Source organism: Macrosteles quadrilineatus, unplaced genomic scaffold (assembly GCF_028750875.1).
Source record: "Macrosteles quadrilineatus isolate MER2022 unplaced genomic scaffold, UCM_ALF_1.0 Scaffold_4__1_contigs__length_99947679, whole genome shotgun sequence".
Taxonomy (NCBI): domain Eukaryota; kingdom Metazoa; phylum Arthropoda; class Insecta; order Hemiptera; family Cicadellidae; genus Macrosteles; species Macrosteles quadrilineatus.
Window position 1 is genome coordinate 61,037,365 of NW_026542597.1, and position 24,693 is coordinate 61,062,057.

General features: G+C 33.9%; 1 protein-coding gene across 2 annotated transcripts; it reads right to left on the reverse strand.

Annotated features, from left to right (window-relative positions):
* Positions 1-274: 274 nt before the first annotated feature.
* Positions 275-23,723, reverse strand: LOC128991437 (uncharacterized). Of its 2 annotated transcripts, none has more exons than XM_054414309.1 (4): positions 23,649-23,723; positions 7,580-7,737; positions 3,736-3,880; positions 275-898 (listed from the first exon to the last, which is right to left on the reverse strand). In XM_054414309.1, the coding sequence occupies exons 2-4, from the start codon at positions 7,730-7,732 to the stop codon at positions 756-758; spliced, it is 441 nt and encodes a 146-aa protein (XP_054270284.1). In that variant the 5' UTR covers positions 7,733-7,737; positions 23,649-23,723; the 3' UTR covers positions 275-755. The 2 variants fall into 2 exon arrangements, with proteins under 2 accessions (XP_054270284.1, XP_054270283.1); XM_054414308.1 differs by lacking the exon at positions 23,649-23,723 and adding an exon at positions 23,480-23,586.
* Positions 23,724-24,693: the final 970 nt, after the last annotated feature.

Here is a 24,693-nt window from a genome sequence, read left to right on the forward strand (position 1 = left end):
TCAATAAACACATTTTCTTCTTCTAACAAATTTAATAGCAAATTGGGTCTAGAATTGATAAATTTGAATTGAACCAGATTTTTATGACCACTCAGATAACCAGATAATTTACCACGTCTTGGTCCATCAGCTGAGTTGGAAAAGGAAACAAAACACAGTTTAAACAAGTTTTTTATGTATAAATTATGACGTACATCTTTTTATTTACTTAATACAATAACTTATTTCCACAAAAATACTTATTTTAAGGAAAACTCTTAAGCTTCTAATCCAACAACAATTAACTAACAATACTGTTATCAAAATTACCTATTATTTAAAGTAGTATTTACCACCTACAGCAGTTATTGTTATAAAACTGGACATAATTTAAACTTTACAATAAAGCCTGGTGTGAGCAAAGAGTTCGTACAAAAAGTGCATGAAACACACAACATAAAACACATAAACATTAGGTTTTAAACAAATTTGTTCAAATTTAAACATTAAGCACACAACATAAAACACATAAACGTTAGGTTTTAAACAAATTTGTTCAAATTTAAACATTAAGCACATAACAACACAACATAAAAGCTTGTAATCGAACAAATTAACTAACCGTACTGTATTCAAAATTCACGGTAGTATTCACTACCTACAGCAGTTAGAAAGTGGTAGTTATTAAACTTATCAATATTGAAATTTCACTTAGAATCCAGGTTGAGCAAAGATTCTATCCAACAAGTGTAAGAATCAAAATGTGTGAGAGTGGTTCACAGGATCACAGTATCACTGCTTATGGCTATCAAGAATTTGAGACCTTTCCTAGCAGCAGAATGTAAGGCTTGCTTTTCATTTAAACCTGATCCGTCAAATGTGAAAGGGGGTACAGTGTTAATTTCTATCATCAAGATTTCTAGAACAAAAATACACAAATTAACACAAAATCATCTTAGTTAAAATATAAAATAAACACTGAAAACTGCAACTTCTCGGGTTAATATAATAACTGCAAATATGTCAAACAAAGTAGGTATGGAACACTTTTCTTTTATACTTTTGATCAAATATTAGGAGCTAAAAAAATCTTGAAAAGTGATGTAGTGAAAGTGAATGTAGTGATAGTGATAGTGATAGGTAGTGATAGTGTTGAATGTAGTGATAGTGAATCCAGTATCTAACAAATAAACTACCTATAAACTTGTTAACAATTTAGGGAATCACAGAACTGTAGGGGGAAAATCGTAGACAGAGGCGGCCCTACATAAAGGCGAACAAGGCGGTGCCTAGGGAACCCACACAGCCATATTTCAGGTATTCAGAGAGGCACGCTATTGAACTTTGCCTTGGGCCCCGGAATCCCATAGAACGTAGCTCTACAATAGGCTACATATTTTTTGAGCTTGCAAAAACACTATGTTGTGTTTTATAGAAGTCACCCGTGGTCGAAAACTCAACCAAAAATATGTATTGTGCAAACTTCTCTATTTTTATCCCACGCTGTAAATAAAACATGTGGTTGGAATTTCTTTAATTTGTTTTGATTTTCTGTTTGTATCTTTTGTTGTTATTTCATCACCAGCATGGCAACCCATAAGGCTCATGGTTATTTACTCATATAAAGGGATTCTGCAAATCTACAGACAAGTATCTTTCTAAGAGTATATGTAGATTATCCCTGTAATGCACACAGGCTGAGAAAAAAAGGTTTTCAAGAAACATGAGGACTCTTGTTGTGACCTGGTAGTGAATGTGTTAAGGGAAATTCCCCTCCCCCACTTTTTTGTATTAAATAAAATGTTATTTAATCAGCTATTGAGCTATTGTTTTATAGGTAAGGATCAAGTAGATTTCTTCCCTTAAAACCGCCTAAATATTGTGAACAAAGTATAACTGAATCCCACTATCCTATCCTATACTCTAAAACAAGCGTGTGTAGGCTACTGTGTACGGGCAAACTTGGATATTTGATTTTCTTTTTAATATGGGGTATTTGGGTATTGATTGGAGTGGGTAACAACTGGCAAAAATCCAGTTTCCGTCCAACAGCCCTTTAAAGTTCCCATGTTATCGTCAATACCGTTTTTAGCTGAGTTAACCAACAGTTAACAGCTGATTCAGGTTATTTTTACAGTCATAATTTATTTCGATTTGATGTGTAAACAAATTGGTTGGTTTGGACTAAAAATTTTAAAGAATAGTTATATTTAGTATGGTTTACTAGGTACATTAGTGTTAAATATTTTGAAGATTAAAATGAAACGCAGAAGACCTCAGAAGCGAAAATATATACATAATTTGCAAGGATGAGAAGCTATACTATCGATTGTCATTAAACAAATTTAGCCTCTTTGTCTGGGTGATCATCTTGAGCAAGAGCGTCAACGAATTTCTGCTCGACGTTTGGAAAAACGTCACCAGAATGCAACTTCTCAATTCTATTAAGTTGCCACGTCAGTGGATTAGAATATTCACAATTAGGTCAGTTGCACGTGGCATGCATGCACTGTGGAGCCATATATCTCCATGAAGACGTGTGTGAATCAGTAACGGCAGAGATTCAAGATTCATTCGGTGATTGCTGTCTACACAGGAGATACAAATATACGCCATGATTCCGGTAAATATGTATTGTGTTTGTTTTATGAATATTGGTATATTTATTTGAATCATATACAATGTTTTCACATTCATTAAATAATAACTCATTTTTACTTTAGTTAATTCACTTGTCTAATGTTTAATTCAATCCAAGCAAAGCTCGGTGTCCTGGTACTGTTAACTAAAAAACAAGCTCAGTTTACTAATTACATAAGTTGTGATTAAACTCAAAATGTTGTTTGGTTTGGATGAATAGGAATTTTAAAATGATTGATAAATTACAGACAAATACCATTATCATTTCAATCAACCAACATTTTAGGACATTACAGTAGAGTTCCCAAAAGTGGATTGTGGATTTTGCATGAGTGATTATTATTTAATTTAAAGATAATATTAATTGAAATTACAAAAAAAATATCTAAAAAATTTTTACATTTAATATATCTTATCTATGGTATAATAAATATATTTACACTTACTACGGTAAATACATAAAAGATGGTAAGTGGGGATCGATTCTGATTGGACAGTCCAATCATCATGAGACCCAATAGGTGAATGACAAGAGCCCAAGTTTTTTGTTGTTAATTATTGTTAAACGTTTGATGAAATGTTAATGTGACCATAAAACGGTTTTAAAACAAGTTTTAATAATCAACATGCAAACAGCTTATAATTTAAATGATGCAGCAACAGTTTCCAGCTAGAGTCATTCTTTAAATAGATAATTACCATTTAAATTTATGTAGTAGGTAACTTACAAAAAGTACACCCAAAATATTGCTCAAAACTGGTTTTGGCATTCCTTATGTTGTTTGCAAACAAGTTAGGCCAGGTCAAGAAATAGAAAGTCAAAGGCATTCTCACAAGTTCAATGAATACAGAATAAACAGTAAAATCTAGACTTGTGCTCTAGTTTTCCTGGAGTAGACAGTGTAAATTGGCACATTATGGCCATTATTATTGACAAAATACAAACAGACATAAGATTAGTTTTAGCGCCCTTAGGCCATGAAACATAAAAATACCCAGAAGACTTCATGAGTCTATGCAATGTAGAGAGGAAACTATAATTTTGCATGGATATTAAATGGTACAAATTTTACTTCAAAATCCTAATTCTGGAATGAACATGGAAAAATATCTTACTAGTATGGGCGTTATGGCCTTTAAACTTGGGATCAATGGGCACTTGTACTATTTTGTATCTAATGCTCAACTCTTCCAATATTTTATAAAATGTGTCTACGCTGCATTCTTCAGGCAGCACATTTCCATGTTTTACAGCGTTGCTCTGAAACAAAGTTAAAATAAAAAGGATACTGCAAAAATTGTTCTACTTTTATATAGGTACCACAACTAACTAATATTTACAGACAGGTGCAGGAATAGGGTAACACAAGCTGCTATACCCGTGCTTTGCAACGGGAGGAAAATGTGACCTAGAGAGCTATTAAAGTGGTGCTGATGTACGTTTTAAAATACAGCAACTCTATGGTTTAGTTTGAAAATATAAACTGATTTAACCCTCCCAGTGTTACTTGACGAAAATTCGACAAGCAGCACACTTTGTGTAGTGTTACTTGTCGATTTTTCGACACGCAGACATAGTTTACGGCGAAGGCTCTATAACTGACTGAATCGGATTGAACTGGATCGAGTTAGGTATCGTTCTTTCCGTAATATTCTAAGCTTTCTTCAGAGGTCTGTCTCTAAGCGCTATTCATTTTAGTTCCGAAAATATTGTAGCAGACAGCTGACGTGCGTGTATTTGTAAACAGCTAGGTTCCCCCGGACCGATGACTGATGTGTTTTATTACGTTTATCATTGTTTTAGTGTTAAAAATCAAAAGTAGTGATATACGTGGTGCATTATAAGAAGATTTAAGTGGTTTTGAAGTGCTGGTTGATGATCCTGAAGAAGTAGGTAGTGATATTGATGTAAATTATAAGCCAGATTCCTAGCTATGGTTAGGCTATGCATTCTTAGCTAAACGCTATGTACTGAAATCAGTTTTTTGCCCATAACTTATTTATTTGCAAATCTACTTCCTTATATTATTATATATTTGTAATCCTCATAAAATTTAGAACAAAGTGGCTATTTTCAAATATTTATAGGCCTATAATTTATACAATTTCATTGAGCGCGAACTTATTTTTTTTTTGAAAATTTTTGAAATTATATTTTTTTTACCTAAAATTTTTTTTTTGAAAAAATGTTCCTTATGTTTTTTATATAATATTGAAGCCCATGATTTTCCAAACAAAATGGTATATAGAACATTAGAATTAACATTGTTTTAAGCTTCTCAGATCCGTTTTAATAAAACCTTGCAAATGCGCCAAAAATAGGTGGACATTAAGGCCTAAACTATGGACACTTGGAGGGTTAAAAGCGTAAACCTACTTACTTTCAAACCCCTACTTTTGATGTTAATAGATCCATAAGAATATGACAACATACATTAATGTAGCAATAGCAATAATAGCATCAATTGCTTCATATTGATGATTCATGAATGACATGTTTTACAATGATTCTTCAATAGTCAAGCCTCTTCACATGTAGCTTACTATATAAATTAAAAAATAAAACATTGAGTAATACTTTACAAAACGTATACAACCTCACTTTAAAACCAAACATAACGCTTCTCAATCTACATAAAGCATCACAAACATCTTTTTCGAGTAAATAAACAAACACCAGTTCATTGTACTGACCAGCTGTTTCATTAACTAAATTAAATTAAATCATTTAAACATTGGAAGCATGCCAGGCGTAGCCTTTTGGAAATCAACCTGTGGGGCAGAGCCCTTAGGAAGTTCGCCCATATCAATACTTTTCGGCAAATCTACACACTCTAAGCTTCATTTTGATGTGCCATATGCCTATATTTTTATTTGGTAAATGGCCTTAACCATTTACATATAATTTGATTGTATCACTTTAATAATATAATAGATTTTACTTCAAATATTGGCAGTCAAAGATTGTGATAAAAAACTTATTACCGTATATTATTAACTGTTTAACTCTATTTCATAACATCACATTCATCTAGATTGTTAAATATCCATATTCGGCTTAAACCTCCCACAGAGTCGTAGAAAAGCAATCATATATTTTGATGAATTGGTATTTATTTAGAAATCCTTTAATTGCCTTAAGATAAATACTTAGGTCCAGGTTATAACAGAGGGAAATTTAAAAACTTGATTTAGAGGTAGGGAGCAATTCACAGCCAAAATTTTGTAGTAATTTTTAAATGTTTACCACGAAAAGTAGAGGAAAATGTGTATATTCAACTCAAGGCCACCAAGGATGGCTAGCAGGTGCCTATACATATTTACTCGCAACACTGTCTACAAAGAGTTTATCCAATAAGAAGATGTATCATGTCAATTTTTGAATGACTTCTCCTTAAACATCACGCTTATATAAAAGTCGATACACACAATACGTGTGGTGCACGCATGGCTCATGTACACGCACAAGGCACCATTTTCAAAGCAACTAAAATCCAAATTTTGCTGTACAAAACCAAACTAAATGCAAAAGAATCATTTGGGGACAAACATAGAAAATATTTTAATAGATCAAAGAAAAAAAAATTGCAAAGATGGCATGTAAATAGCGAGAGCAATCAGGCCTTCCCCCACCTCCACCTTTATACAACCAACAAAACTCCATTTTGGTCAGAATTTAAAGGGCTATAACATACCGGTACCTACTTAAGTTTTATCAAAATTGTTCATTTTTGAAAAAAATTGATTGTTCTGTTATTTTATAGAACAATCACCATAACAAATCAATACCCCCGCCGCAGCAAACCTGCAGACTAAGCAAATTTCCATTTGCCTTATTAGATTTACACTAAAATGTCTCCTTAAAAATATCACATTTATTCCCTTTAAATAGCATTAGTTTAACGACTACTTAGGTTTGCTGCAACAGGGAGGGTAAAAAGTTAGTTTTTTTGTAAAATGTTAATAGTTTAGTATGAAATGAATGCATTTTCCAAATTTGGGCAAAATATGTTAATAAACAAGCAAACTACAACAGTTTACTTATTCTCCATAAGAATAACATGGGAATTTTAAATTAACAATTTTTTGGAATTTTCTCCGTAACCATTAGACGCATTATAACGCTTCAATATACTAAATTATTTGTTTTTTTGAGCTCTACAAAATAGTTTGGAAAGAAATTGCAAAATTTTATGTTTTTTGGGTCAAAAATTGGAAAAACCCATTTTTACCCCATAAAAGCCCCCATAAACCCCCGTTCCCATGGTCCGATCATGCTGGTTCGCGAACTCGTTCGAATAAACGTAGGTTTACACGTTTGTACCAAATTTCATCAAAATCGGATCATTTTTGCTCGAGTTATCGCGCTAACGGACACATATATAAATATAAATATATATATAAATAAATATATACATATGAATTTGAACGGATGGTGTTTTTGGTCTCTAGGGATCTCAAAACGAAAAAAAAAAATCGGTCCCGGGTCCAGGTCTTACCATGAGTACTACGGTAATAGCTTATTCCCTATATGGGAAATTCGCTAAAACTTGAAAAAAGTGAGAAAAAATGCCTGGAGATACCATGGATTAGTACCTACATACCAAATTTAATCAAAATCGGACTGTACACATCCACACATACAGACACACACACACACAGACATCACTTCTAAAACCACTTTTTTGGGTCCATAACGGATATTCACTCAAAACTCAATATAAAAAAAAATTGACTAAAACAATACTTTCTCCATATACTATTGTATAGGGGGGGGGGAAGTAAAAAGGGCTCTAGGTCTGGGTCTTTTTGTGCCATCCACGTAAATAGTTAGGCCTATTGTAATTACCTATCGGGGAAGTTAAATATTATCATAAACTATTGGAATACTTATTATCTACTCTGTGTAAACCAACTGAAGTCAAAAACTTTCTAAAAAGTCTACTAGGTACCTACTTACATTTATAAGGGCGTTAAGAGTGGGAGATTTCTTGGGTAACTCATTGGCTTTACCCCACATGTGTAACTCACTAATTTTTATGTTGTTCGTGGCATGTTTTCTCCTTCTATCTGATTTAGACCAAAAGTTTTCAAAGTCTTCTTTTGATGCCATCTTGTCTGTAAAACAGAACAAATAATTATCCTAATACCCTTTATAAGCAAACTTTAGCCTAATAGGCCCAATTATAACTTAAATTCATCAAGAACTATATATTTCAAATTTAATCATAAAATATTATTTTATTACATCAAATTCATTGAAATCATTTGGCATCTTTCTTTGGACATTATCAGATTACAATAGCATAACAAACCTAGCCTATTCCAGAACAATAAAAAAATTATCTGCATTTAAGTTAAAGCCTAATACAGTATACCATTCGAACCGGCAAGACCACCCCTCCCTGAGATCAAAGAGCTTAGGCCTATCTCTATCTATACTATTATATAAAAATCTATATCTATATCTATCTATCTTTATCTATCTATATCTATATCTATATCTATATCTATCTATATCTATATCTATCTATATCTATATCTATATCTATATCTAATATATAAAATTCTCGTGTCACAGTGTTTGTCTGCAAACTCCTCCGGAACGACTTCACCGATCGTTATGAAATTTGGTGTCTAAATTCTGTAGGTATGCGAATCGGACGTAAACTATTTCCCGTTTCGAAATTCTTAAAAGGGCTCCGCCCCAGTGGCTCTGGAGTTTCCCATGTTAACCTTATGATAAATGGAATTAATGAATCTTAACAGCTGTTTCAATTAAACAAGTTGGTTCTGTTCTATGATTTTCAATAGCATTTTAGTTACAAGGATTACCAACAGGGTGCAGCACTATTATTTCTTTTACATTTATGACAACAGCTAAATTGCAACCAAAAGGTGAGTGAGCGTAGCGAACGAGCTAACCTGAAGGCAAGTGAGCGCAGCGAACGAGCTCCAACCTAAAGGTTAGTGAGCGTAGCGAACGAGCTCCAACCCAAAGGTGAGTGAGCGTAGCGAACGAACTTCAACCAGGACGTGATTGAGCGATGCGAACGAGATCATCTTGAAAATTAAACGTAACGGTACTTTCTTTCCATCGGTCTGTCTTAGGGGAAACCTATAACTTAGGCGATACGAAGTTCGCCGGGTCAGCTAGTATTATATAAAAATCTAATGGTGTCTGTCTGTATGTGTATTACTAATAGGTGCAAAAACTACTGAACCAACTGGGCTTAAATTATACAAAAATATAGCTACCATACCAAGGACCATTATAGGACTATTCACATTTCGATACTGATTGTAGGCTTTGCCCCTTTGGCTTTAAAAGTTCTGAGGTGAACATTTTAAAAGTAAATATTGATTGGTCTCCATGGCTGTGATGAGAACACTAACAATGTTTGTTTTTCATTTGCTTTGACATTTAAATGTAAACAAGAAGAACTGCTAAACTGCATATTTCACAATTTCAGACAGCTGATACAATGAAATTAAATATAATATTTTCCATAACTATGAGGTAGGTTTATTGTAATCTAACCTTTTATCATGGATTATTTATTATGAAACTACTGTATGTCAATGATTATAGAAAAAAAATTCTATAACCGTTGCTGTATCAACTATGGCTCTGCTTTGGATTTTTTAAAGCGTCTAAGTTATGAAAATAATGTTATTGATATGTTTTCATGGAAACAGTATTAAAATTACAAAGTATAGATGTTTTATATGAATTTGGAGGCTACTTTAAATAAATTCTAACTGCTTAACATGTGTTAGATTAACTTAACATAACTTGCACATCACATTGTTTTTTATATGTATATCTAAATATATAAAAGGCAAAGCCCTCACTGACTGACTCACTCACTCATCACTAATTCTCCCACTTCCCATTTACCTAGGAGGCTGAAATTGGGTACACCGATTCTTTGGGCATTAAATAGGAAAATTAATTAGTTTTTATTCTGATCGAGCTTTCGGGCTCCGCCCCAGTGGCTCTGGAGTTTCCCATGTTAACCTTATGAGTACTCATATTTAAATGGAATGAATGAATCTTAACAGCTGTTTCAATTAAACAAGTTGGCTCTGTTCTACGATGTTCAATAGCATTAAAGTTACAAGGATTACCAACAGGGTGCAGCACTATTATTTCTTTTACATTTATGACAACAGCTAATTTGCAACCAAAAGATGAGTGAGCGTAGCGAACGAACTTCAACCAGGACGTGATTGAGCCATGCGAATGAGCTCACTTGTGAAGTTAAACGGGGCAAAGCCCGCGGGTACAGCTAGTCTATATATAAAGCCAAAAGTACCCATGAACTTTTGAGGAAACTACAAGTCACACCCCCATAAACCATATACTTAAAATGTTCATCATGACGAGAAAACTTGCACAAAATTATCCATTATTTCTTTAATTGCCCTATAAGGTCGTAATTGCTTTCCAAAGGGAACTTTCCATATACCTAATGTTAAAAATACCTCAGCTGTAAGTATGTTTTGTTTATTTCAGCTAAACCTAAAGGCCTTTTCACACCGGCGTACTGGACGTACTGTACGATTGGTACGTATTTTTTCAACAAATCGGTGCCCATGTTATCATATGAGCTCGTTCACATCGCGGGAAGAGAACGTACTGTACGTCCAGTACGTACGCGATGGTTTTGTGTGAATCGCTCATAGAGCGATATTTCTAAAACGTACGTGGCGTACATGGGCTCGCGCATGCGCAGTGAACACTTCCAAACCACGTGCTCAGCCAGTATTACTTATCTGACTGCAACCGAACAAGTACGTTTTGGAAGTTTCTGTGCTGTGTGAAAGGACCGCGTACAGTACGTCCAGTACGCCGGTGTGAAAAGGCCTTAACCAATCAATAATTTTATTAATACTTATGAAGTCAAACGGGGTGAAGCCCGTGGGTAACAACTAGTTTAGGTAAATTAAGTTATTGTGTTTTGCTTGATGCTTAAATTAAACTAAAGAATATTATCAATTACTAAATTGTACGTTAATTTTTGTTTTCTAAAATCTGTTGTATATATGTAACTATATTTAATTATCAAATGCTAATACAAAATACTCTTATTTTATCTTAATCCTAGGTTTCAGTTCACATTTACTTTATTTGATACATTTATTATTTGTGTTTTGCCACACCACTGATTAAATTATAACCAAGGAAAATATCATAAAACTAAGCAGTACACAGTGTTCTTTTGTTTCTAAAATCAATGAAATATCTATTACTATGTTTACTTAATGGTAAGTGTGAAAATGAAAAGGCAATGGACGATGGAACTAATTAAAAGAACAAGTTTGTATATTAAGTTGTTTGTTGATAGTTTTGTAGAGTAGAATCAGAGATGCAATGAATGAAACATTTACTGTATTTGCTATTAAATTTTTTAGTCCTTGATGCTTTTATAATCATATTAGTTTTGTCTGCTGTCTTTAATGCTAAATTATTTGTTAAAAATTTTTTACAGTACCTATAGATATAGTTTCTTCAAAATATTTCAAAAAACTGTATTGATAAGGCACAGCAATATTTTTAAAGTTTATAACAGCGGACTTAGTTTTGATAATGATTTATTGTGAGTAAAGAAACTAAAGATGGAAGGATTTGTGATTTAATATAAAGAAGAGTGTAATTTTAAAAAATGTTCATTTAAATTTAATAATTAGTATTTTTGCAGCTTCAAAATTGAAATTTTAAATGTCAATAATAAATTAAAAGATATGTAAGATGAAGGTACCTAAATCATGTATGTCAATGTTTCATTCGAAGATTTGTTAAGTTTTTCTCATATCAGCCTACACAAGATTTAAAATTAATCAAAACCAAAATGGTGATATCAACTACTTACCAGATTTAAAAGTCATATAACTTAAACGTTTCTATTTAGGCTATAAAAGTTGAATTTTGTTTCTAAAAGCGTTGGCAGATGTGTAACTATTACATGCAACAGATGTAAAGATTAAAATGTTTCTATTCTGTGTCCTCTTCCTGTTGCAAAGCACGGGTACAACAGCTAGTATTAGCTAGTATTATATATTTACTAGCTGTTGTACCCGTGCTTTGCAACGGGAAGAGGAAACAAAATAGAAACATTTTAATCTTTATGTCTTGCATATAATAGTTACACATCCGCCAACGCTTTTAGAAACAAAATTCAACTTTTATGGCCTTAATAGAAACGTTTAAGTTATGACTTTTAAATCTGGTAAGTAGTTGATACCACCATTTTGGTTTTGATTAATCTTGTGTAGGCTGATATGAGAAAAACTTACCAAATCTTTGAGTAAAACTTTGACATACATTATTTACCAGATTTACCTTAGTCTCCCTTAGTTACACATCTTTTAATTTATTATTGACATTTTAAATTTCAATTTTGAAGTTGCAAAAATACTAATTATTAAATTTAAATATCTTTATATTAAACTCTTCCTTATATTAAATTACAAATCCTTTCATCTTCAGTTATTTCACTCCCAATAAATCATTAGCAAAACTAAGTCAGCTGTCATAAACTTTAGAAATATTGCTGTGCCTTATCAATACAGTGTTGAATATTGCAACCCAACTCATCTAGTCTGGATTAGTGATGGACCATCATATGTCAAAAGTACAAAATCTGTAATGGTAAATGAAAAATCAAACTATACAAAAGAACCTGAGATCATAGATTGGCATAAGAAGTTAGGTCATCTAAACGAGGTTGACTTAAAAACAGCTTTAAAAAATGAATCTTTGAATGGACTAACCTTCAACATGAAAGACAAAATTGGAGAATGTGAAACGTGTATTAACCCTCCGAGTGTCACGCGTCATAAAAACGACGCACAACACACTTTGTGTAGGGTCACGCGTCGCTTTTAAGACGCACAAACATCGTTTACGGCGAAGGCTCTATGACTGACTGAATCGGATTGAACTGGATCGAGTTAGGTATTTCTTTCCGTAATATTCTAAGCTTTCTCCAGAGGTCTGTCTCTAAGCGCTATTCATTTTAGTTCCGAAAATATTGTAGCAGACAGCTGACGTGCGTGTATTTGTAAACAGCTAGGTTCCCCCGGACCGATGACTGATGTGTTTTATTACGTTTATCATTGTTTTAGTGTTAAAAATCAAAAGTAGTGATATACGTGGTGCATTATAAGAAGATTTAAGTGGTTTTGAAGTGCTGGTTGATGATCCTGAAGAAGTAGGTAGTGATATTGATGTAAATTATCAGCCAGATTCCTAGCTATGGTTAGGCTATGCATTCTTAGCTAAACGCTATGTACTGAAATCCGTTTTTCGCTCATAACTTATTTATTTGATAACTTACCTCGCTATATGATTATATATTTGTAATCCTCATTAAATTTAGAACAAAGTGGCTATTTTCAAATATTTATAGGCCTATAATTTATACAATTTCATTGAGCGCAAACTTATTTTTTTTTTGAAAATGTTCAAAATTATATTTTTTTTTTACCTAAAAATTTTTTTTTTGAAAAAATGTTCCTTATGTTTTATATATAATATTGAAGCCCATGATTTTCCAAACAAAATGGTATATAGAACATTAGAATTAACATTGTTTTAAGCTTCTCAGATCCGTTTTAATAAAACCTTGCAAAGGGGCCAAAAATAGGTGGACATTAAGGCCTAAACTATGGACATTCGGAGGGTTAAAGGAAAATTGACACAAACACCATTTCAATCAAGAAAGATTGCAAATAATGTAGGCTTGTTAGAAGTCATACATTCTGACATTGTAGGTCCTATGAAAGTAACTACACCTGGAGGAAATAAGTATTTTGGAACATTCATTGATGAACATTCAAGATACTGCTATGTATATTTTTTGAAAAGTAAAGACGAAATTTTTGAACGTTTCAAAGAATATAAATATGAGGTGGAAAATCAAACAGGAAATAAAATCAAGCTTCTGCAAACAGATAACGGCAAAGAATATTGTAATGGTGAATTTGACAAGTTCTTGAAAGAAAGTGGTATAAGGCGAAGACTAACAGTTTCATACACGCCGCAACAAAATGGTTTGGCTGAAAGAAAAAATAGAACATTATTGGATATGGCAAGATGTTTACTGATAGAATCAAATCTACCAGGATGTATGTGGGCTGAAGCTATTAACACATCTAACTATATAAGAAATCGATGCCCTTCAAAAGCTACTGAACACTTAACACCATATGAAAAATGGACTGGAAGAAAGCCTTCAGCAAGACACTTGAAAGTATTTGGATCAAAAGTATTTGTATTAAACAAAGCTTCAAGAAAAGGAAAATTTTATCCGAAAGCGAATCAAGGAATATTTGTGGGTTATGCAAGCAATTCAAAAGCATACAGAATTTGGATGCCGCAACAAAAGCAGGTTAAAATTGCAAGAGATGTAAAAGTTCTTTCAAAAATGTATTATGAAAGAAATGAAGATGTAAATGATTACAATCTTCTTGAGCAAAATAAAATAAAAGAAAGTGATAAAAAAGATCAAGATTTTTGCATTATTCCGATCAAACAGAGCGAAAATAATAATGACCAGTCTGATTTTGACACTATATTTGAAGAAGAAAATGACAGTGAAATGGAAAATGATATTATTTTTGAAGATGCTATTGAAAATCAAGCTGATGATTCACCAAGCTCAAATGATATTGAAAATCAACCTGATGACTCACTAAGCTCAAATGAACATTTAGACACTGATGAAATAAGGGTATCACAGAAAAGGCAAAGAAAACCTCCTCTTTGGACAAAAGATTATCAAATGTCAGCTACCTGCAATGAAGATTCAAATTTAGAATCTTCAGAGGAATGGAATGAAGCAATAAAAGAGGAAATAAAAGCTCATTTAAAAAATGAAACTTGGGTGCTCGAGGATAGAAACAAAGATATTAATGTAATTGGTTGTAAAATGGTATTAAAGAAGAAACTAAAACCAAATGGAGAGCTAGAAAGAAGAAAAGCACGATTGGTAGCAAAAGGATTTGCACAAAAACCAGGCATTGACTACGATGAAACTTTTGCTCCGGTAGCAAAGCTAAGTTCAATAAGACTTATGCTTGGACTTGCTGTTGAAGATGATCTAAGTATTGATCAAATGGACGTTTCAACTGCTTTTCTAAATGGAGAAATAAAAGAAAAAGTTTACAAGGAACTTCCTAACAACTTTGAGAGATACCTCCAAGAAATAATGGTGGATGAGAGTGAAAATGAAGATAAAAAACTATTCAACAAAACAAAGAAAATGATTACTGATTTAAAAAATTCTCAAAACAAAAAGGTTTGTCTACTAAAAAAGGCAGTTTATGGTTTAAAACAATCAGGAAGACAGTGGTATATGAAGCTTGATGAAAAACTAAAGGAACTGAAATTCACACCATCTCAAGCTGATCCTTGTATATACATTTCAACAGTAGGTGGATGCAAATCAATAATCTCTGTATACAGGGTGAGTTTTAATTGTCCCCCCCCCCCAACTTTTTTCTACATTTTTTCAAATATCAATCCCAGACCACTTCCAAACATTGTTGGAAGGTAAGTACTTCATTTTGACAAGGTGGCCATTTCCGGCCGCCATCTTGGATCCGCCATATTGGATGCAAAATTTTTTTTTCAAATGTAAAGGTGGGGTTGTGACCCATTATTTCGAACTACATTTTTACCCTGATTACAATGCCGCAAACCGTTTAAAAAAATCTTGATTCATTCTAAAGTTATGAGGGCTTTTTAAAACTTTATTTTTAGCCCATTTTAACATTGTGCATTTACAAACTAAGACCATAATCTCAAAATAGTGCTAGATAAAGATAAGTATACACTACCAGTAATTGTCGACCTATTTTCACTTGGTTATGACTGATGTATTTTTTTCGGCCGCCATCTTGGATCCGCCATTTTGAAATGTGATAAATTATTTTAAATATGAAGGGGGTGTTGTGACCCATCATTTCGAACTACTTTTTTAAGCCGAAGACAATGCCGCAATCTATTTTTTGTTATCAAGTTTTATTTATGAAATATTGAAATTTTTTTGTTAAAAATGTCAATATTTCAAAATCAAAAAATGAAAATGAAAAACGGATCATGGAATTAAGTTCAACTTAAAAAAGTAGTTCGAAATGATAGGTCACAACACTCCCTTCATATTTAAAATAATTTATCACATTTCAAAATGGCGGATCCAAGATGGCGGCCGAAAAAAATACATCAGTCATAACCAAGTGAAAATAGGTCGACAATTACTGGTAGTGTATACTTATCTTTATCTAGCACTATTTTGAGATTATGGTCTTAGTTTGTAAATGCACAATGTTAAAATGGGCTAAAAATAAAGTTTTAAATAGCCATTATAACTTTAGAATGAATCAAGATTTTTTTAAACGGTTTGCGGCATTGTAATCAGGGTAAAAATATAGTTTAAAATAATGGGTCACAACCCCAGCTTTACATTTGAAAAAAAAAATTTGCATCCAATATGGCGGATCCAAGATGGCGGCCGGAAATGGCCACCTTGTCAAAATGAAGTACTTACTACCCAACAATGTTTGGAAGTGGTCTGGGATTGATATTTGAAAAAATGTAGAAAAAAGTTGGGGGGGGGGACAATTAAAACTCACCCTGTATGTAGATGACATTTTAATTGCTACGAAGAACCAAAAATACCGCAATTACATCAAAGCCCAGCTCATGAAAACTTTTGAAATGAGAGATTTAGGTGAACTAAGCTATTGTCTGGGGGTAGAGTTCACAAGAAAGAATGGAAGGATATCAATGTCACAAACGAAATACATAAATGAAGTCCTGAAAAAATTCAATATGACTGACTGCAAACCAGCTGTAACTCCACTAACACCAGGTCTAAAATTGGTTAAAGGACATGAAAAAGATTGTAACTACCCATACCAAAATTTAATCGGTTCATTGATGTATTTGTCAATAGCCACAAGACCTGACATAACACATGCTGTGAGTTACCTGAGCCAATATAACTCTTGTTTTGGAAAAGAACACTGGATTGCTGCAAAGAGGGTTCTCAGATATTTGCAAGGCTCAAAGAACTTGTGTCTTGAATTTTTCAAAACAGGAAAGCCATTAATTGGAGCAGCAGATGCAGATTGGGCATGCAGTGAAGACAGGAGATCATACACCGGCTACTGTTTTAAATTTGGCGGTGCTGTAATCTCCTGGGAATCAAAAAAGCAGAGGACTGTAGCTCTGTCTACGAGTGAAGCGGAATACATGTCATTGACTGAAGCAGCAAAAGAAGCCATTCATTTAAAACAATTGATTAATGATATGGGAAGACCTCAAGAAGTCATTGAAATATTTTGTGATAACCAATCAGCTATTACAATGGCTAAAAACTCCATTATAGGAAGTAAATCTAAACATATCAGTATCAGAGAACATTTTATACGGGAAAAAGTACAAAATGGAGAAATAAAATTGAACTACCAACCCACAGAATACATGGTTGCTGATATTTTTACTAAAGGACTAAGCGAACCAAAACATCACAAATTTCAAAAGTGCCTAGGATTTTTACCTAGCTAAGTTTGGTGAGGGGGGATGTTGAATATTGCAACCCAACTCATCTAGTCTGGATTAGTGATGGACCATCATATGTTTTTACATTGTACATATGAAGTTGTTTACTAAATATTATTCAGTGTTGTGTAGTGTTTGTAAGACAATAAAAGAGTTTACAACAAATTTATTCTTTCATTAACTTTAATTTCACCAACATACAGTCTTTTGAAATATTAAAGAAACTATATCTATAGGTACTATAAAAAATTCCAAACAAATAATTTAGCATTAAAGACAGCAGACAAAACTAATATGATTACCAAAGCATCAAGGACTAAAAAATGTAATAGCAAATACGCCCCTATTAGACGAGGTAGCCTGGCGACGTCGCCAGTGACCAAACTGGCTACTCAGCTTGTCATGCATGGGTCATTGATTCTTATGGATGTTATTACACGAGGGCAGCCAGCGACGCAGCCACACTTTGGCGACTGACTGGCTACCGAGCCCCGTCGCCACTGCGGTAGCCACTGGCTACCCACATTGGCGATGCTGCGTTGTAGCATATGGAGCTTATTACACTAGGTCGCCAGTATCACGTCGCCACTCGGTCAGTTCATAACACGGGGGTACTTGCACACTGTTGTGTTGCGTTCTGTTGTGTTGTGAGTGGGTGAATTGTTCACTTCAGTTGATAAAATGTCTACATCTGTATTGGATATGTCTATATGGAATCTATGGAAAATGTCAGTCTATATCTGTATCTGGATTGTGACATACAAAAATAATTGAAACATTTTGTATTGTCCACGCACAGAGCTCATCAAAAAGGGTGTAATATAACCCTTTCGATTCTCTTGCACTAAGCATTGGATGAACGTATATTTTTCTCTTCCTTTGCCTCCTTTTCTTCAGAAGTAACAAAAGGAGAAGATAGCCTACTTTTAATCACTCAATATTCACTGTAAACATACCGCTCATAACAAGTACAAGTACAAGACAAGCACTCACAACAAAATGAGTAACGGCGGTGGGCGGTAAAATTCTAGCTACAGTAGACCCCCTCTTAACCGACCTCGTATTAACCGATAATCGGATTATACGCCTTCGATCGTAAAATAATACAGTTTGTTTTAACCAACCTTGCTTTGAGTGCAGCTCGTTTTAACCGCCGCTTTCTAGGAATCCCGGCATTTCCGCTCCCACGCTGGGCGATGAGAACCGAACCATACGCTTATCTCTACAGGATATGACTAAGAATAAGTTATTTTGTGTTGATCACAAAAAATATAGCACAGCCTATTGTCAGTTTGTCATCATCGTTCGTAGCTCGAGCGCATCTGATCTGTTTGTTATCTGTGCGGCAAATGTATAACATCATAAAGTGTGTTATCGAGAACTGATTATCTTATCGCTGGAGTAAACAAACAACGCAACTTGTAGGGAGGGCAGGGAAGGGGGGTTAACAGCTCCAAGGTCAAGATAGTTTTTGTGCCTCGAGCCTCCAGTGAGAGGCTATAAATAAACGTCCTGTCTTGTAACAAAATGGTTGCTTGTATCTTTAATTTTGACAAGAGGTTCTGTACCGTATTACAATGGATTTGTAAAGCATCAATTAATAAATTACAGTACAAAAGTTATTAAAATAGGAATTTTATTGACTCTTGCCTAGTATTATAATATATTCCACTGAAAGTAGGCCTATTTGACTTAACCGTGTTTTGTGTTTATTTGTGACTTTTCTATCAATAGGAAAAAGGAGATAAGAGTATAGTTTATTTGATAAATAATGCAATTATGATTTCAAAATAATGATTATATAATTCTAAATGAATAGCACTTCATTATGTTATGATTTTAGGGATTGTCCGTTTTATCCGACCTTTTGAGTTATCCGACCTAGGTCCGGTCCCATTAGGGTCGGTTAAGAGGGGGTCTACTGTACTCAACTGGCTACTAGGTGTGGTGGCCAGTGCTTCGCCAGCTATTTTCGCTAGCGACGTCGCCAGGCTACTTTGTCTAATAGGGGCCATATAGTATATGTTTCATTACATCTCTGATTCTACTATACAAAAATATCAACAAACAACTTATTAATCAGTTCCATCGTCCATTGCCTTTACATTTTCACACTTACCATTAAGAAAACATAGTAACAGATATTTCATTGATTGACTCCGCATAAAAAATATTGATAGTAAACCTAATACACATTTCAGATCCACACTGAAGACCTGGTTAAAAAAAAAAAAAAAATTTTAACCTAACTTAAGTTAGATCTCAGAGTAATAAAACAAAATTAGATTAATAATTTAGTAAGACATTTTTGTTATTTCTTAGTTTTATCGTAATTATTCCGTATAGGTGCCTCCAAACAAATTTTTAATTTTGATATCTTACTTTATAGTTTTTTTACCTCCTGAATCCAAATATACCATTATTTTTCACAGCTGATGAATATTTTTCAAGATATCGCCGTAATAATATACAACATTACAATAAACAAGGTAGCTAAGTAGGATGGATGACATTTACAAGTGGATTGAACTATGGGTTAAGTAAGCCAACAGCTGATTGTTTTCAATCATAGTCAAGCAAATGGAAGTGACAACTTTAATTAGCTAACTCTGATTCTGCAATATAAAAATCGCCTGATTAAGTTACGCTTTTCACTTTCTAAGACCAATAAGTTAATACATTTAATAAAATGTACCTATTATTGTTACCAGTATTTTATCCTTATTAATGATTTATTGATTTATATTTCGCCGTTTAGAAATTACATAATAAAATGGTGCTATTCTAACATAACCTAACCTAACCAAACCTCTAGAATGTAAGCAAACTCCTTTTGATGTCAGAAAAGGCATGTCAGGGTGGTAGGTCGTGCTTTTATGTGAATTGGTGACTGCATTAAGTCCTTTGAAGGTAGGTTAGACTAGGTAAGTTAAAGTTTAGGTTATAATGTATCGAGTTGTTAGTTTATGTTGCCTGCAGACTGTTTTTGTAAAATTAAAATCCAGAAACAAACACTTCAAATAACTATTCTATTCAATAGAATGCAAGCATTTTTTAAATAGTTAACTTATTTCAAGTGTTTTTCATAATATATCCTGTATATTATGACTTATGTCCTGTCAAATGATGTAATGACATGTAATGAATTAAATAAAAAAATATACAGTCTTGGTTTCGGGGTTCGACCGCGTCCTTAGGTTATGTACACTATGTCACAGAAAACATACTACCGTACTATAACCCAGAATGCCAACCGCATGGTAAAAACCATTAAGTGTTTTGAGAGAGCTTTGCCTGTCAATTCGTAGGCAGCGCCACCAGCGTTGCCATGTACTCAGCATAGCAACGCTGGTGGCGCTGCCTACGAATTGACAGGCAAAGCTCTCTCAAAACACTTAATGCTTTTTACCATGCGGTTGGCATTCTGGGTTATAGTAGTATACGTTTTCTGTGACTATGTACAGAAACTAATATACTTTTATATATATAATATAAGTGAGGACTGTGGAAGCCTATCCATAAAGATTAAATAGCCTATAGTTCGGCCGCTTAGAAAGCGACCTCCTCCAGCATTAGTTTAGCATTAGCGCGCAAGTCGTTTTCTAAGCGGCCGAACTATAGTTTTAAATATAATATTGAAAAAAAATTTAAAGGTCCCCTAGCCCCTAATTTAAATACTTTTGGTGCTAAAGTAAAAATGTTGACAAGTTTCTGCTATCGGTAAAAAACATCGATGGCAAACATTACCAGTGAATTTCGCTCGATGTCAAAAATATCAAATATCGGCCTTAAAGTAAGAGTTAGGCCTAAATCGATACCAAACACAAATACCCCCGTCGCAGCAAACCTGCATACTAAGCGAATTTCCATTTACCCGGCTTGATTTCTACTAAAATATTCCCTATAAATTTTCAGATTTATTTCCTATTTAAATAACATTAATTTTAGTGAGTAGGCCTAGTTAGGTTTGCTGCTACGGGGAAGATGTTGAGGTGTGTTTTTTCAATTGAAATATTGATAGCTTAGTATGAAATAAGTCAAATTGCCAAATTTGATTAAAATATATCCATAAACAAGCAAACTAGAACAGTTTATTTATTCTCCATAAAAATAACATGGGAATTTTAAATTTACAAGTTTTTTTAATTTTTTCCGTAGTCAATGAACATTTAAAAAAACTTCAATATACTAAATTATTTGTTTTTTTTTAAGCTCTTCAAAATGGTCTAGGGAGAAATTTAGAAATTTAAAGTTTTTAGGGACAAAAATGAGAAAAACACATTTTTACTCCATAAAACCCCCCATAAACCCCTGATCCCATGGTCCGATTATGCTGGTTTGCGAACTCGTTCGAATAAATGTAGGTTTACACGTTTGTACCAAATTTCATCAAAATCGGATCAATTTTGCTCGAGTTATCGCGCTAACGGACACATATATAAATATATATATATATAAATATATATATATAAATATATATATATATATAAATATATATATATATATATGAATTTGAACGGATGGTGTTTTTGGCCTCTGGGGACCTCAAAACGAAAAAGTAAATCGGTCCCGGGTCTAGGTCTTACCATGAGACCTACGGTAATAGCTTATTCCCTATATGGGAAATTCGCTAAAAGGAACTGTATAACAGTAAGTTAAACCTTCTCTGGCTTTTGCGAATCACGTTAAGTACCTAATTGAAATATGTATCCCCCTGATGGATTTGAAAATAACAGACATAACTTACTTAGCCTAGCTCAGGGTACAGTTTCTTAACTGGGCTATGCTAATATTGATTGAAACTATCGAATTGGAAACATTGATTAATAATCAATATTTTTAACCCGAGTGTTCCTTGTTTTGGCCTTAATGTCTGCCTATTTTTTGCGCATTTGCAAGGTTTTATTAAAACGGATCTGAGAAGCTTAAAAACAATGTTAATTATACTGTTCTATATATAACATTTTGTTTGGAAAATCATGGGCTTCAATATTATACATAAAACATAAGGAACATTTGTCTCAAAAAAATTTTTTAGGTAAAAAAAAATATTTTGGAAAGTTAAAAAAAAAATAAGTTTGCGCTCAATGAAATTGTATACATTATAGGCCTATAAATATTTGAAAATAGCCACTTTGTTCAAAATTTTATGAGGATTACAAAAATATAGTAATATAAGGAAGTACATTTGCAAATAAATAAGTTATGGGCAAAAAACAGATTTCGGTACGTAAGTTTAGCGTTTAGCTAAGAATGCATAGCCTAACCATAGCTAGGAATCTGGCTGATAATTTACATCAATATCACTACCTACCGGTAGGCCTACTTCTTCAGGATCATCAACCAGCCCTTCAAAATCACCTAAATCTTCTTATAACGCACCACGTATATCACTACTTTTGATTTTTAACACTAAAACAATGATAAACGTAGGCTAATAAAACACATCAGTCATCGGTGCGAGGCTAACCAAGCTGTTTACAAATACGCACGTCAGCTGTCTGCTACAATTATGATCGGCTCGAGAAAAAAAAGCGCTTAGAGACAGACCTCGGGAGAAAGCTTAGAATCTGCCAAATAAAACGATACCTAACTCTATCCAGTTCAATCCGATTTTGTCATAGAGCCTTTGCCGTGTAAACAGTGTTTGTGAGTTGAAGCTTCGACAAATAACACTCGGAGGGTTAAATAATATCTATTATAAAATTAAACTATCATAACCTAACCTAACCAACCAAACTTGCTGATGGTGAAAAAATCGCATGAAGGTTTACTAATTGAATCGATAGTTTCAATCGATTTTAGCATAGCCCAGTTAAGAAACTGTACCCCTAGCCACAGAAAACATATTACTATAGCCTAACCCAGAATGCCAACCGCATGGTAAAAAGCAATAAGTGTTTTGAGAGAGCTTTGCCTGTCAATCGTAGGGAGCGCCACCAGCGTTGCCATGCACTCAGCATAGCAACGCTGGTGGCGCTGCCTACGATTGAATGGCAAAGCTCTCTCAAAACACTTAACTTAATGCTTTTTACCATGCGGTTGACATTCTGGGTTATAGTTGTATTTTTTCTGTGCCCTAGCTCGTATTGTATAGGCCTAGGATAAATTAACTGTTTGGAAACTAGGCCTAGGCCTAGTCACTCAAGTCTAAACTAGGATTTAGCCTACGTGAGGATTTAGCCTAAACCTGTTTATACTGTCAAATCTAACCAGTTTCAGAGGATAGCTACCTATCTATACATCTTTTATTCGAAATGGCTCTTAATAAAAAAATAATTTACGTACCAAGTTAAATACAATGGATGTATAATAATATCAATTCAATTTTCCTTTAAACATAAACCACTGACATGACAAAACATAGGCCCTTCCTCAGTACGACAGTACATAACATAACAAACACTACTAACACATAACTAACTACTCTAACTCAAAACTAAAAAAAAAAATTCACTCAAAATCAAAATATTTCACCACGGGGCGGGGTTCGGGATCCGGGAACGGGAACTGGACTGGAGATGGAGACTGGACTGACCAGTTTCCTTTAAACATAAAACCACTGACATGACAAAACATAGGCCCTTCCTCAGACCTCAGTACGACAGTACATAACATAACTCTAACTCAAACTCAAAACTCACTCAAAATCAAAATATTTCACCACGGGGCGGGGTTCGGGATCCGGGAACGGGAACTGGACTGGAGATGGAGACTGGACTAACCATAACCAGTGAAGTGAAGAGTAAGGTAGGAGGGAATTTCTGTGCTCTCTGGAGGAGTAATAATTTATAGTGGGGATGGGTAGCAGGAAAATATTTCAGTTCTGGCGGGGAGCATGTAACTTGGGGTGGTGATAATAAAAAAGCCTAAGAAGGTAAAACCACCCAGAGCCCAATTTTTAAGGACCTCGGTCGTCCGTATTGACGTCATCAAGATGGCGGTCGTAAGAGGAAGAGGATGCTGGGTCGCCATGAATTGGCTATAACCCATAACACTCAAATGTGTGAACCGATTTTAATGAAATTTGGCATACAAGTACTTATTATCTTGGCACATGTTGTCAATGGTTGAGTTTGATCAAGTCGTTTCAAAATGGCGGCCATTAATAACTAAAATAATAAAAATGTTTCAGTGTTTTGTCGTTCCAGAGATCTGCAGCAACCTATTCATTTTCCTTGCAATCACAGGTTGTGATACCGCCTCTGCATATTATGGAATAGGCAAAATACCCCCACCACAGCAATCCTGCAGATTAAGTGAGTTTCCATTTCCCTGATTTTTTCAATTTAATCAATTTCAATAACATTGGGTTTCATGAGTTCCTGTTTACTGGTACAGGGAGAGTAATAAAGTGAGTTTTTATTAACATATGCGTATAGCTTAGTTTAAAATAAATAGATTTTCCATGTTTCATTGAACTATAATCCTACTAATATTAAAAATGAGAAAGTTTGGATGTATGGATGTATGTTTGTGACAAGTGAACGCGAAAAATACTG